General features: G+C 40.1%; 1 protein-coding gene across 1 annotated transcript in view; it reads left to right on the top strand.

Moving 5' to 3' along the window:
* Window positions 1-15,547, top strand: part of E2F3 (E2F transcription factor 3) — a 41,011-nt gene extending 25,464 nt beyond the window's left edge. Inside the window, exons 2-7 of the mRNA XM_068396763.1 lie at window positions 5,220-5,331; window positions 7,644-7,863; window positions 8,452-8,610; window positions 10,484-10,598; window positions 13,366-13,504; window positions 14,216-15,547. Of these exons, the coding sequence (XP_068252864.1) occupies window positions 5,220-5,331; window positions 7,644-7,863; window positions 8,452-8,610; window positions 10,484-10,598; window positions 13,366-13,504; window positions 14,216-14,481 (1,011 nt within the window). The 3' untranslated portion in view covers window positions 14,482-15,547. The remainder of the gene's footprint in view (window positions 1-5,219; window positions 5,332-7,643; window positions 7,864-8,451; window positions 8,611-10,483; window positions 10,599-13,365; window positions 13,505-14,215) is intronic.

The raw sequence follows: 15,547 nt of genomic DNA, 5'->3' as shown, positions 1-15,547 counted from the left end.
GATGTTTGCTTTCTTCTCTGCAGCTCCTGACCTCTGGAACAGCTTTCTAGAGTTTGTACCTGAGACTCTCGGCTTCTAAATTGTATTTTTCAGTGACTGCTTAATTTTGAAAATGTGGAAGAAAGCCTGTGGAAAGTGTGTGGGGCTTGGTAAAGTGTCTGTGCTATGGCTGCCTCACTGCGGTCAAAATTTATCTGTGCTCTCTGGATAGGCTTGCATCCCCTCCCCAGTAATATCAGCATTGTGGTGACATACAGAAAAGCTGCCATTTTATCTGCCCCTAGCAATTGTAATATCTTCTAGAGACTACGCCAGGCTTAGTCATCTGCCCTTGCTTAACTTGCCCAACTTAGTCTCTGCTCTCAGACGCTGATGGAGACACAGCTGAGTGCTAAGACACATTTCTCTGGCTTGCTGCTTAGTCCACCGTCAGCTATCACTTAATACACACAATTTATTCCTTGCTATGCCTGATCATTTCCAGTCTTGCTATTTTTCCTGCTCAGTCAACCTTAACCTGGAGTTTCTTTCCAGCTCCTCATCCCGGTTTTTTTTTGGAAGAAGTTATTTTATCTTCTGTCCCCATCTCAGCAGGCTTTGTCCCAGGTTACTTTCTCGCTCTCATTCTGAGTTCAACTTTTGTCCCTTTGTATTTAAATCGGACTGCTGCTGTTCTAATATAGCCTGAATGCTTGCTAGGGGAGCAGGGGACTTAGGTGCGCCTAGTCCTGGATGGGACCTCCCAGGAGATGGCATGTGCATAGCCTGGGCAACAGCTGTGGCGCTTGCAGTTTGAAATTAAATTTGGCTCTTAATGTTTATAATGAAAATGTACTGTCTGCACTTTTCCAAGTGTTTTTGAATTTGGGATTTTGAGGGAATAGAATATGCCCAACTCGGATCATCCTTCTGTCAAATTTTACGTGCCTGCAAAAGTCTAATGGCTGCAGGAATATTTCAGACAAAGGGTTTTCAGAAGGTAGCAAGGGTAACGTAATTTTTCTTAGGTCTGTCTCTTGCAAACAGTGCAAATGTCTTGCATCCAGTAATAAAGCTGAGAGACACATCTAGCAGGAAAAATTTCAGCATGCATAGTTTGGCAAAGTTATGCTCCATGGTTTTATCATTGGAAAGAATTAGAGGACGTTTTACTGCTTCTTCCCTCAGACTTAGAAATATAAGCCTTGTAGAAATGGGGCTTTGGTTTGACATGGTGCAGTCTTCAAAAACTGACGCTGGCTGTCCCCCAAGGTAACACTCTTGACTTTTGTTTTTCCTTTTTAATCAGTGCCAGTTTCTTTCCCCAAGAACTGAAGTTGATTGCTGTGTGTGACACGAAAGCGAAGCCACTCGAATGCCAAGCTGATGCCCCAAGGGGCGTGGAGGGTGTCCCACTGCTCCTGCTCAGCAGCTCTCAGGGCACACAAGTCACTCACAAGGGATAACCTGGCAGAAAACTCCTCACTTCTGTTTTGGAGGAGGACTAGGTTTCTACTGGTTGTGACTCCTTGAGCCAGCTCCCTGTGGGCTCTGATGAAGATCCATCGGTCAGGCGCTGCCTGCACCAGGGGAGCAGGGGGAGCGCAGGGGTGGAGGGGAGGACGCAGAAGAGGTGGTGGCAGCAACATGTTAGACCCAGCCAGCAAGTCAAAACAGCCCATTAAGGGGAATGGGCTATGATTTCCTGTTTGCACCCTTTCCACCCCTTCTTTCAATTAATGAAAAACACATTTGCTATTTTTCTAGTCTTCTGTAAGCATACCTGCCTCCAGCCTTTTCTTAAAAGGTAATCCCTGAGACTGAGTATTGTGAAGTGATTTGCATCAGGTCCTGCCTACTTGAAAATACTTGGCTTATCCTAGGAGATTTTAAACTATTTTCCTACAGGACAAGTGTTCTTATGAAGACATTCTTGTGGGTTTGCCTCTGACGGTAATTGTGGTAGCTATCTGGGTTTCTTTTTTTTTAAAAACGGGATTGAAGCTAAAAGGGCATAACTGCCCTTTTAGGTCATAAAAGAGCATAACTGCATGGGAGTTGAGGTGCCAACTGTTTTTAGTGGTCTGCACTGAACAGTGAATCCGTAGCTGTATCTATATTGGGAATTGCTCATAGTATTGGAAGAGAAAATTGAGTCAAAACAGTTGATGCCACATTTTTTGTCTCCACCAGCGGGTTAGGTAGGTGTCTGGTTCAGCTCAATAGGATGCTTTCCTGTTACTTTTGCATCTCTTGCTGGGTGTATCAATTTGTGGCTTTACCTGTCTCATTGCCCAATGTGTTTTGTGATGCTTTCACAATCCCCCTGAGGAATCTGACCTTCCATTTATTGCACTCAAGTTTCATGTCGCCGAGAAGTTCTTAGTCCCTATGCTTCCTATCTTTCCCTATCATTGGGATGCTTTGTGCTGGTGTCCTTTGGCTTGCTGCTTCTTAGTGGGTCCCCCGTACTGTGTCAGGAGATTCTGCATGCTATGATTGATCAAACAAAGCAAATAAAGACAAATAATACAAATTTGTACAAATAGTGCAAATAATTAATATAGTGCTATAGCAGAAATGTTATGCAAATTGAGATTTTTTTTTTAAAAGGGTCACCGACTTTGCCACTTGATGAACACAGATCTTGAGATTTCTGAAGGGAAGTCTGGTGTCAGAAAGCACTATGGATAATTTTGGAGATGGGAGAGAGAAACTGTGAGTCACCCAGGATCTCTAGTGCAAAGAAAAAGGCACTAGAAAAATCTTCGGTCTGTGAATCAGGGAAGAAGAAACTGAGAGAATGTGCCACTTCAGTCCTGCGTCTTATCAGTTATGAAGTTTGTAAAACAGGAAGGGGAAGAGAGCGTTTGCTGAGTGACGTGTAACATCTGGCCAGAAATTAACCATTCCCCAGGGTTTGCTAAAATTGCCGCTCAGTAACTTCACCAAGCTCTCTTAAACTCTTCTGAAGTACTTTGCTCTATATCTCTCTCTGGTTTTCTGTATGCTTCGTGCCCTACAAAACATCTACCTTGTAGTGCTACCTCTGCCGTTTGGTACTTTGCCAGAAGCCAGTTGATAGTCCTGCGCTGCCCGTGGGTATGGTACGCTGGTGAGACCGACAGGAGCGTGGTGTTTGTAACACCCCCCAGCACACACGGGAGGGCTGTTTATGTTCTCTCACTACCAAACCTGATTATTTGACGTTCACGGGAGAAAGTTGTGTTTAACCACAAAAGCAGGGGCAAAATACCGTTGTTTGTGTTCTTGCAAACAAGTTGAGACACAAAGTTTTGATGTGTAGTCCAAACCTAAGTTTCTCTTCTGATGGAGAAAGCCGCTGCAAATCTCTGAATTTTTAAGTCTTTAGCATTTCCCCGCCTTCTCACACCTGGTTTTGAGATTCTCTTTTATCCTTAATTGTATCCCTTTGGCCTAGTCTTCCCACGCCCTGAATTGTTCCCTTTTCACCCTTCCTTCCTTTTCTCTTATAGTTCTCAGGGTGGAAAAACACTTACTTAAAAAAAGTGTGAAATGTATTTCTCCCTCTGGAATAGCAATAGTCTTAATTTAATCCAATTACGTTGGCTAAACATATTAGCTGGATGCTTTTGTTAACAGTTGACCTTTTTAAAATCTCTGTCCTTGGATTACAGAGCCGATGTCTCAGGGAGAAGGGCAGAGGTGTTTCACGCCGTCAGAAGCTGCCACCGATGGGCTGCCAGGAGCCCGGTGCCTGCGTTGGTTAGAAGGATGCAGTTAGTTCAGTTTTGCTCTGTCACTGATGAATTAGTGCCTTGCCCCTTCGCACAAAATATAGAGAAGAGGGGCTTGAGCGCTCTGCACACACTGTTACACCGTGGGCTTATATGAGTTTCATGTGCTTTTACTCACCTTTTAATAAGTTTGAGGTTTGCAAACAGAGTCCAGTACAAAGCTGTTAGCTATCCATAAATAAATGCATATAAATTAATTTATTTAGAGCCTTCTGTTGGTCACAGACCCAAAGTAAAATGCATAAGCTAAATCCACAATACAGAAATATCTGTCTACAACTCCATAGCAGAATGTATTATTTTATCTTGGTTCAGTGAGGAACAGAATATTATCCAACCCTTTGGGGCAAGTCTAAAGAGCAAGCAAATAAAATACTCTGCGTTATTCTACCTAATTAAATAAACAACATTCTTTGGAAACAGTTATTTGGCTAAATTTCATTAGACTTAAAACTTTTTTTTCTTCTTTTTCCTGTGTCTTCCCAGGTACTGTTCTTTCTATTGTTAGGATAACAAGTATCCCCAGATTTAATTTCAGTAACCTGAGCAGGGTATAGAATTGTTTTCAAAGATAGTAGATTGTGTTTCTGTCTAGGAATAAAATTCATATTGGTAGTGGTTTTCATTGCAGTTTGTGTGTGTGTTGCATAGTTTAAGTTTCATTCATTATTTTTATTATTCAAGATGTACACAGCTTTCCTTTGAGCTGAATGCAACATTGAGCTGATTTTCAGGCATCATCTTTCTGGTACTACTTTTGCACCACCTTGCTTTTATGTAGGCAGCTTTAATGCAAATGTGCTAGTTAATGTGAAATAAATGTAGTTGCTGTGCTTCCAATGAGGACAAAAATTGTTGACAAGCAGAGGAGAACAGTTGTCCAATGCTGCTCTTGATGTCCTGTCTTGTATTTCATTGATGGAAAGCTTATAGTAGTGGAAGTTACTGGTCCTCTCAAAGCCATCCTTTCAAATGGGGAAGGAAAAATGTTGCACTAATACTACCTGTGCACAAACTTATATGGATATAAGGAGTTTTTCAAAAGAAATGTAGCTTTGTGGGTGCATACCTGTGTGCTTGAGCATTTGTCTTTCGTTTTCTTAAATGAAATGTTTTCAACTCAAGTGGAGGTAGAACTCTTTCATATGTATTTAAAAAGATCCAGACTAGACTGAATCAGGTCATACAACTGTCACTCAGTTTTTCAAATTAAAAAATTTGCTGAATTTTCCAAACAAAACAATCAACTTAGCCTTTGAGAGTGAAACGTTGAAGTCCACCTTTGGGTTCCCATTCAGATTCCCTTGTGATGAATATGGGGTATGAACCTGTATTGATACAACCTTGCTGTGAAAAGTTCACTGCTGTCTGCCTTTCCTGTAACCCCAGTATTGTGTTTGATAAAGTGAAATACACTTAACAATCCATTGATTAAAAAGAAAATTACCTTTTCTTTAACAGGCAAAACGAAGGCTGGAGCTAGGAGAAAGTGGCCACCAGTATCTTGCTGAAGGACTAAAGACTCCAAAGGGGAAAGGAAGAGCTGCCACAAGAAGTCCAGATAGTCCAAAAAGTAAGGGAACTTGTAACACGCTGGTATGGCACAGAGTTTTTGATTTTACTCGCTTGACATCAGAGTGAACCAGTACAACAGGCTGTGTTACCTAGCTAAAAACGCAAGTTTATTACTGTCCTCACCTGGATGCGCGTGCAATATACTCATCCCCACAGCCAGGTTTGCAGCGTGCATCGATCGGTTGGTGCAGCGCTGCTGAGAGGCGGCAGAGGCTGCTGGCTGTGAGGTCTGTCCCTCTGCCTGCCAGGCAGCCTGCAGCCTCTCCATCCAGGACCTCCTCTTCAGCCAAGGACATGACATTGGGGATGCTTAGGAGAGGTAGGTGCTGAGGAATGAAGGCACTGTGATGGGATCAAACGCACAGTTATTAGGCAAGGCTGATCAGGCCAGCCGCCTCCCTCCCCGCTGCAGTTACAGCAGCTGATTGGCAGGCAGGGATTCTTCCCCCAGGCAGGGATTTGTAAACAGCGGTAGCTGTGCCCCAGCAGCACTGCACGCTAAATGCTTTTTGTGGGCTCTGAGCTGTCTTCTTTCCCTGCAATATGACTAGATTATTACTGCCACTGCTTAGTTGCTGCAAGTATTAATTTTTGCACATCTGTATTGCCTTGGGCAGTAGGTTTCTTGTAACAGGAGCTGGGGAGGGTAGCCTTGCCATCTTGTTTGGCGGATTTCAGCAGGAGAATTAGGCTTGCAGAGAGAGGGAAATGGGGAAAGAGGAGGACTGGGGCAGCAGTGGTAGTGGTTGGAAGGCAAGAGATATGAAGGGGTACTTAGTTCTCCCTCCTCACCAGTCTAAGTGCTTGCTTCTTTTGAGGCAGATAGGAAAAGTGAAATTAGCTGAAGATATGAACTTAAAGCCGACAATTTAAAAAACCACAGTTATTTTAATTAAACTAAACTTCATTAAGCTAAATGAAGTCCATTTTAAATTGAAGTGCGTTCTTGCAGAAGTTCAGTACCATCCGGAGCACAGGGTGCCGCTGCAGTGTTGGTAAGGCTGTACAGAGAACTTCCTTGCTGCTTGACCAGGAGCACATGCCGTTTCAGGGGGAGGTCAAGTAGCCTCTTGCCCTTCTCACTCTGATCCTCTTATTCTTTTCCAAACCCCAAATTAAAACAAACAAACAAAAAACCCCCACCCTGCTCTAAATTCACAAGGTCACCTAATTGATATGAATTTTCCTCCATTTCCTAGTGCAGGCAAGCCCTGAATCTACCAAAGAATGAGATACAGCAGGTTCTCTTTACGAACAGGCAATTAATTGCTTTCCATTGAACAGCCATCTTACCCTTCAAAATATTTCAGGGTAGTCTAAAGGTTTGCTTTCAGGCAGGATTTCAGTTTTGACTGACTTCTGCAAGTAAGTGGAAGCAAGCAAGGGACCTGAACCTTGAAACCATGAAAATGACCACCAGATCAGCCTAAGATCCATCCTGCATAATACTTGAAGCAAATGAAAGGTTTGAGATGTACCAGCCCAGCAGACTTCTAATAATGGCTGGTTCATTTCCCTTGACACAAACGCCTTGAACATTTAGAATTAGAAATTATTCTGATCTATGTATCTAAACTCTTAAAAGCTCATCTATTAAGTATATAGATGCTCCATTTGTGCATGAAAACAGCGAGTTGTCTAGTAAGATCCAAGCTGTTTGCTGACTTCTAATTTAAAAGAAGTGGATACTGATGCCTGGTTTGAGCATTGTTTGGTTATAGAGAAATGATGATTATAAATTGTATCTTGCGTCAATCTCCTCCAATTCACTTGAGTTTTCTGTGAGCCATGGAGTCTGGCACTGATGGAATCTGTCATTGTGTTCACCCACTGAAGTACACCTAAGTCCTGCTTAATTGCATGCGAAACACTTATCTTACAAGAGGGGAAAATCAAATCCTGATGAAAGCTGGCTATCAGCCTGATGAAGGAGAGTCATAGGGGAATTTTTGGTGTTGCTGCCAGGATAAATAGATACTAAAAAATACTATTAAGAATTCGCATAGTGAAAGCCGAAGTAGAATATTGCTATATGTATCCTGCAGACTAATGGAAATATTTGCATTTAAAAAAATGTATGTATTTGCTCATGTACCTGTGACTTTTGGAAAAGTACATCTTGAAATACAAATAAATACCCAGTGGTAATTTGTGTCTTAATGCAGGGGTTTGAGAGATTTCTTTAGTAAAAATGAAGGAAATGTCTGTAATATGTATCCTTTCATTTCTGGATGCTGCTTTCGGAACCAAAATGAGAAAACTGATTTATCTGGTGTTTTTGTTTGGTTTTTTTTCTGTTTTCTTTCCAAGCTCCAAAATCTCCTTCAGAAAAGACTCGGTATGATACATCACTTGGCCTTCTTACAAAGAAGTTCATTCAGTTGCTGAGCCAATCTCCTGATGGGGTCTTAGATTTGAACAGAGCGGCAGAGGTCCTCAAGGTGCAAAAAAGGAGGATTTATGATATCACCAATGTGCTGGAAGGCATCCATCTCATTAAGAAAAAATCCAAAAACAACATTCAGTGGATGTGAGTATCCACTATCCTTTTCCATTCCTGCTGGCTGATTTCACTGTCACAGAGCAGCAGTGTTTTTCTTCTCCCACCTCCCATTCTAACACTTTGCTCCAAGCAATCACCCAAAACACCTTCTATCAGGATAAAGCTTTCTTTCTGAAAAGACAAGTTTTCAGTGTATAAATAGCATTTGTCAGGGAAATTAGGAACCAGAATTTTGTCTGAATACTGGATTAACTCATTTGCTTTCACAAGCGGAGTAAGTTTTTTAGATACACATCTCTGCCTACTGCCTTCCTTGGTCTTTTTCAGGGTGTGGTTAGAGGACAGGGGCATTAGAAACAAGATTTTGGAAGAGCTTAGAAATATTCGACTTTTCCATCTTGATGGTAGTTCCAAAATGTGTTGTCATGATAAAAAGATGCTTTTTCTGGAAAGCGTAATTTATGTTGACTTGCTATGGGCAGGTTTAAGGAGAAGGAGCTACGGCCTTGATGGGCACTGTGAAAGCCTGCCTCTTCCCTTTCCCATAGCACAGGGTCAAGTTTTAAAAATACTGAAAGAAATACCTGTAATATGTGTCCTCCTCTGTATCTGTAGGGGCTGCAGTCTGTCCGAGGACGGTGGCATGCTGGCACAGCATCAAGGCCTCACGAAGGAGGTGACCGAACTGACTCAGGAAGAGAAGAAACTGGATGAGCTAATCCAAAGCTGCACCCTGGACCTCAAGCTGCTAACAGAGGACTCAGAGAATCAGAGATATCCTTTTTGCCAAAACCTCAAAGGTGGTCAGTCTTCTTGCTGTGCTCTGTAATACTAAGAGAATTCCTGTAAGTAATGTGATACGAAGCATCAGAAACTTCCAGAAGTTGGATAACGGGTTTTTAATATAGTTCCGTATAAAAGTTACTTAAGCTACTTGCACCTGTAATGCTTCTGCAATGTCAAAAAAAAAAAAAAAAAAAAAAAGAGAGAGAGAGAAAAAGGTGGTGTATGAAGGAGCCCATGTTCACATAGAGTAGAACCAAGAATTTAGCTGATTAATGAGGGATCAGCATTAGCAGTGTCTTGGCCTCATGCTTTTGGGTTTAGGAGAGCGTATACCCCAAATAGTTCTGTGATTCTAAGTTTACTGATAATACTAGTGATTTTTGAGGAAGGAATGTTCAAGTGTGAAACCTGGGGACCAATCTGAGCGCATCCCAGTATGGTCTTTCCCTCACCTCACTGAAGTCTGACATAAGGTGACCTACTGAATGCTCGTGGAGCTGAGAAGCCTCTTCCTTTGCTTAATCTCTGAAGGCAAAGTTTCTGCTTTTGAAAATGTTTTTCTTTTCCCTCATGATTAAGTAGTGCCAAAACATTGTTTGTGCCCTGACTGTGTGCTTCCTCATCTACCTTATAAATAGAATCAGACAATGAGTGATCGCTACCTCGAATGTTTTGGGATGTGCCCAGCATTAGTGTGGGGAGCTTTTAGCTACATCAATGAAGATTGTGGTTTTCTTTGAAAACCATGCAATCCTTTCCTTTGTTCATATAGTGACAGCCACTGTTGCTGTAATTTGTACTCTGCCTTTGCAAACCTTACTAAACCTTACTAAAGGAGTGCTAGAAACCTTGATAAAAGCCGTTTGCCTGAAAGCTGACCTGTCGTTTTGCCCCTTGACCTGTTACTTTGCGTTTGGTCCAAGTCAGATGTGAGATGTATTGGTGTTTTGAGCTCGGGCAGTTTGTCTTACTGTACGGTAACTGTAGACATCTACCAAAATCGTTCACATTTACACCCCCCAAAAGTATAATAATAAATTAGGCTCTTTATGGCATAAATGTTATGGTAGATACCTCATGGATGACAAAACTAAGGAGCTGGAAGCGCTTGCATGTGATCGTGGCCATTTCACTGTTCACAACCAAAAGCTGTGTGACACCTCAGCTACACAAGTCAGTAAATGAGGCACCACTGTGCAGTAGCCCACTAAAACGCTCACATTGATTCAGACAAATTCGTGTTGAACAGCAAAATATTGATGTCCATTCTGTGCTTATGCAGAAATCAACTTTCTGCACTGTCAAGTTGTTTAAAGTAGTTGTTTAAGCAGTTTTTTGAAATAATTTCATATAATATAAATGAATAAATAAATATATGAATATAGAAATGTTCACAAAAAACTCATATGAAAACTGTAATTATTATTTTATTGATGACTTCAAAAATATATTGTGTATGCGCATCTATATGCATCTGTAAATTGCTTTATATTTTTTCTGTGATTTCCAGTTCTCTGCATTTTCATAGCAAGCGTGTAAAAAAAATTTTGCTTCGTGCAGTCTGTGAATAATTGCAGGTTGTTGAACTTTAGCTTCTGTAGATTTACACCTGTAAAGGAGAAGAGAGAGAAGGACTCAGCATGGAGAATCCCTTTTGTCACTTGGAAGTGGCCCCAGCTGTTAGATCAAAGGGAAATTCTCACAGTTTCACAGCAATCACAACCAGTGCAGAGAATAAAAAACTTTGGGCTAAGAGGAACATAGCCATGAGAAAATGGAAAAACAATTGAAAGAATTCTGCTTCTTCTAATACTCTGAGTATATTATAACCTGGGTTGGAAAATTCCTTAGCAGTGATTACATTAGCTTATGTGACGTATCAAGATATTAGAAAAATTAGTGGCCTTAAAGACCAAACTGTTATAGTTGTGAAAGCTCCTCCGGAAACAAGACTTGAAGTGCCTGACCCAGTGGAGGTAAGGAGAACCTGGCTTTTCCTGCCAGGTTGTATATAATTTTTCTATAAATGGAGCAAGTGTGTTGTGAGGCTTACTGTGGTAACTGATGCCCAAGCTGGATTATATTGGCATAGAGTCCTATATTCATCTGTCTTAAAAACTTTGGAGGTATTTTTTTTAAAAAGGAAGGGGAATCTTTAAAAATAATTTTTCACAAAGCAATTATTGTTTGTTCCTTTTATCTCAATTCCAGCTTTCCTTCAGAGTAATCTACACTATTTACAGATTATTCTCTTTTCCCATACATCATGTATGTCCTTGACAGTTGAAATTTCCTGTTTGTAACCATGTAAAATCTTTCTCTTATGAGATTCAGCTCTTATTTTTTTTAGCTGTAGTTTTAGTTATAAAGTTCACTGATAACTCAATGCCTTAAGCATTTGGATGACTCATATTACCGATATCCTAATTTATTGAGACGTTTGTTTTCATGTAGGGTTTTCTTTTCTGAAGTATTACAGTTATTGTAGAAATTTGTGTTTTACTCCTAGAATCCATTCTTGCCCTTCCTTCTTCCATCATCATCTTCGCTTCATTGACACTGATTTTACACATCTGTGTAAAACTTTGTATGTTCTGCTAGTGCGCTTTTTGTTTGCTATTTTGAAGTCTGTAGAGGATGGGGATTTGCTTTCCTATTTTATCAAATGTACTTCTGTTTCTGAAGCTGTCTGTGTTCATCTGTGCCCCTTTTCTGTTGCTGCTTGCTACTCAAGCCAGTGTCTCTCTGTGTGCCAGCTTTTGTATATGAGATGTCTGGCTCTCATTCTTTCATGCTGATTTTGTTTCTTTTCCTTACCTCAGGTAGGTGTCTAGGGTAACTTAGCTGCTTCCTTTACCTGTGTCACAATTGCAGAGAAAAATGCTTCAGGTGACTTTTCTTTGAAGATACCCTCAGGGAGTAGCTTTACTTTTCTTTATTCCTCTCATGGTTTATCAACCACATGGTTCACCTGCTCTTTTATCTCTTGGTGGGAAAAGCGAGCTGCTTTGCAATTCCCAGTTGTTATGATGGGCCCAAGTATGTTGAGCAAACATAAATGATTTGCACGAGCCACTGCTTTAGAGATTCAAAAATGTACCTAATTTCTTCTCTCAAGGAGCAATTAGACATAGAGCTAAACCCCAGAAACTTTCGTGCTGTGTTCATACATCTACGTCATTCCTTCATCCCTACTGTTGGGCAGGTTCCAGTGAGCCCAGGGCCACCTGCTGCCGGGCGGGCAGGAACAGACTCTGGATTCCCTGTCACTTCTTTTCCTAAGATTATTCTCCACTTGCTTAGGCCCATTTTGGCTTCCATCCTTTTTTTTCTCTGCCTTTGTCCTCAATTTCCCCTTTGAACCTAGGTGCAGGTTTTGGAAGAATTTTGCTGCAGTGAGGAAGGGATATCTTTTATCAGTATCCATAAATATATACTGTTATCGTTGCTTGCTTTCCTGTTTCTTTCCTCTAGGCATTATGCTTTGCTTTTTAATTCAGTGAAATCAGGCGGGTAGAGAGAGATGCACACAATCATTAAAAGTAGTGCCTAGACGTCCCTTATCCCCTATACCCAACTTATTCATTTAATTTTCAGCTTCAGGCAGTAGAAGTCCTATTTCTTTCTCTCATTTGCAGTTACATTTCGGTGTCTTTTTTTGCATACCTCAGTCACTCAACAGTACCTTCCCCAACTCCTCCTCTTCCCATCTCCTTTTTTCTAATTATCTATAGCATTGCCCTAAGTACTCTTAACTGTTTTCTGTGCCCTGGGGTATCCCTGTTCAGTTGTTGTTCTCTGTGTTTGTAAATGCTGTCTATTATGGTACATAACTGTCAGAACACAAAAAATATGAGAAACTTTTTTGTCAAAGGGCACAATAAAATGTGTTTGAAAAGTCTGCAAAGAGATATATAATGCCTGTATTCATGATTTTTAAACTATTAATGCAATACAGCTGAAACAGGTTTATTTTTAACTAGAGTATTTATGATTTTCCATCATAACACTAAGAGCAACTTTACAGATTTTCTATCTGTCTATATATGTCATCTTGTTGTATTGCATCAATGTGTGACAGTTAAGAAAAGATAATTTCTTGAGACGAATCAGGAGTTCCCATTATTCAGAAACACCATCAAAATTTAGAGTTGCTGCCTTGAGGGGCAGAGGGACTTACATAAACAAATTTGGGTGACGAAAATGGTGGGGTTTTTTGTTGGCTTTTGTTTGTTTGTTTTTTGTTGTTATTTGGAAAACCTTCCCTTATGAACAGGGGAGCTTCCATACAGCTATTTGAGTTCAGTGTGAATTAGTGCTGAAGGGTTTTGGGTGGGCGAGAAGGATGTTTTGGCATTCTTTTAAAGCAGAAACAATTACACAAATACATCCAATAATATTGTTATGAATAATAACAAAACCTGTGACTTGCATCCCATAGTTCCATTACATCAGAATGCTCCAGGTTATTATGGTTGTAAGAAAATGTTAGGAGTTCAATCCTTTATACCTCTCTGGTTATGCAGTACAGACAGTGGGAGAAGCTTTTATGTTCCCTTCCAGTCTACAAGATACATCAGCCAAGCCTTTCACATCTTCAAAAAAATGCATGGGGGATTTCAGGTTCTTTTGATGAGTAAAAAATGTATTCAAACACTCACACCCCAATAAGAATTTACTCCATCTCATCAATATTCTGTCGTGTTCCTTGGTATAACACCTTATTGACGTTTGTTTTGTTAGCAGAGTGCATTGATACATTTATCTAGTACTCAAGGACCTATTGAAGTTTATCTGTGCCCAGAGGAAAACGATGCCCTCAGTCCAATGAAAACTTATAGCCAGGACCACAACGGAAATATTTCCAAAACCATTTCCAAAGGTAAAAATATTTCTTTGTAATACTAATGGCCTTCCTTCATGGTGTCATTCAAGATTTCATTTTGAACTTCAGATATCCAGCTCTTATTTTTTGGCTTTATTTGTCTAAGAAGTGAAATGCTCAGGTATCCATTTTCCACTGTGCCTTTCTGGTTTATATAGGGGGAAGTATGTTTTCTTCTGCATCAGTTGTTTAAGTTTCATATTTGCATATCATATGGAACTATGTCACCTAAGATAGTGCAATATTGAGAAAGAAGCAGTCTTGTTCCTTTTGCATTTTCAAATAGGACAGTAGCAGCAAAGATTCGCCTCAACACAAGAGGCAGAAATCTCTGTGTATGGGTGCATGCAGCTATGCACTGTCACTGATGATGTTTGCCTAGACAGTTTTCACTTTGACTATGAATTCCACTGGAAAATGGGCATCTCTCACTACACTTGATTTATGTTTTTTTTCTCCAGTAGTTGTTTAAACCTTGTAAAATATTTTTTTAGTAGAAAAGTCAGTGGTGGTAGCAACATGTGTATTTTTGAGCAGTCCTTTGTAACTTACCAAAAACAAGCTAGAAATTATATGGAGGCCATTTTTTGTTGAAATGATGCTTTATGAAAAGCCTTTTATTCAGTGATTACTTTGTTTGATCTCTGTCTAATATTTCCAATGAGATTAAATGTGTCATCTTTATTTTTTCTCTCTCTCCTCTTACAGAAGTGGTTTCTGCTAACTCAGGACAAGCTGACTGCTCAGTAAATATGGCAACAATCTCTCCATTGGCTTCTCCAGCCAATCTTCTCCAGCAGACTGAGGACCAAATTCCCTCAAACTTTGAAGGACCATTTGTGAATTTGCTGCCTCCTCTGCTTCAGGAAGATTATTTGCTGAGCCTTGGGGATGAAGAAGGCATCAGTGACCTCTTTGATGCTTATGATTTAGAGAAGCTTCCTTCACTGGTGGATGAATTTATATACAGCTGATTCTCTTAAATGCTGTTGATATCTAAATTGTGTTTTTAATGGAATCAAAAAGCCTGCCATCATTCAGAGTGGTCCCCTACATACTATAAAATAGCATTATTGAATAAACTGGGCTCTCAAACAGTGCTGATATTTTAATTAAATACTCCCTAAAATACTATAAACAAAAGTGAAGGCTTTTACAGCAAGGCCTTCTCCTTGAGCCTGAGCTCCAGCACCTTGTGAGTCAGCAAGTGCAGGCAGGTGACCATAAATGTTTTGTCTTCACACTCCCCCAGTCTCTGCTTACCGTGACAAGTTGGCTTACGGAGAAGGGCTAATTGAACTGGTTTAGTCCTAAATAACCATTTTATAATAGTATTTCAGGTCGTGCCTTCTGCAGAGAATGCATGTCTTTTGAGTGTCACAACATGGATTGTACCTGCAGTGAACTTAAATATGAAGTAGTGCAAAAGTGTGAAATGGGATTCTTCAGCTACTTGTGGGAATGTTTTAAATTGCTGTCATAATGCTCATTTTGAGCTGTGTATATCTCTCATTATGGGGTCAAATACTTATGTCCTTAAAAGCTTTTAATAAAAAAATACACTGTAAATGTAGTGTATATTACAAATATTGAAAAGTATAAAGTTCTGCCACTTCTCGTAGTAATCACAGATTTTTAAAAATGCTTGTGTGTGTGAAAGTAGTTTTTGTTGGTTGTTTTTTTAAATTAGAACGAAGATGCACAGTCCAATTTTACTGCCCCCGGTGTGCATTAGAACTGGTACATAAATTTTTGTGGTACTAAGTGGGGCTTTGTGTTAAGTGCCTACTAGAGATGCACTGTGGGTTTTTCCCTCTATGGAAAACACTTATGCCAAGCTTTGTTTGTTCAATATATCATATTTATCTCAGTGGGTTAGCTTCCTCTGCTTACAGCTTTTTATAATTCTCTTCGCCAGCAAAATGGAACTAATTTTTTTCCAAAGTACATAACTGTAAGTACCACATCAACTGAATTGCATTTATTTTTTTGAAGATTTTTGGTAGTATAGTATAGTACCAATATTTATTTTTTTGAACG

The sequence above is a fragment of the Nyctibius grandis genome, chromosome 3, assembly GCF_013368605.1.
Source record: "Nyctibius grandis isolate bNycGra1 chromosome 3, bNycGra1.pri, whole genome shotgun sequence".
In the NCBI taxonomy this organism is placed as follows: domain Eukaryota; kingdom Metazoa; phylum Chordata; class Aves; order Nyctibiiformes; family Nyctibiidae; genus Nyctibius; species Nyctibius grandis.
Note: the sequence above shows the minus strand (reverse complement) of the source record. Positions and strands in the feature narration are given on the sequence as shown.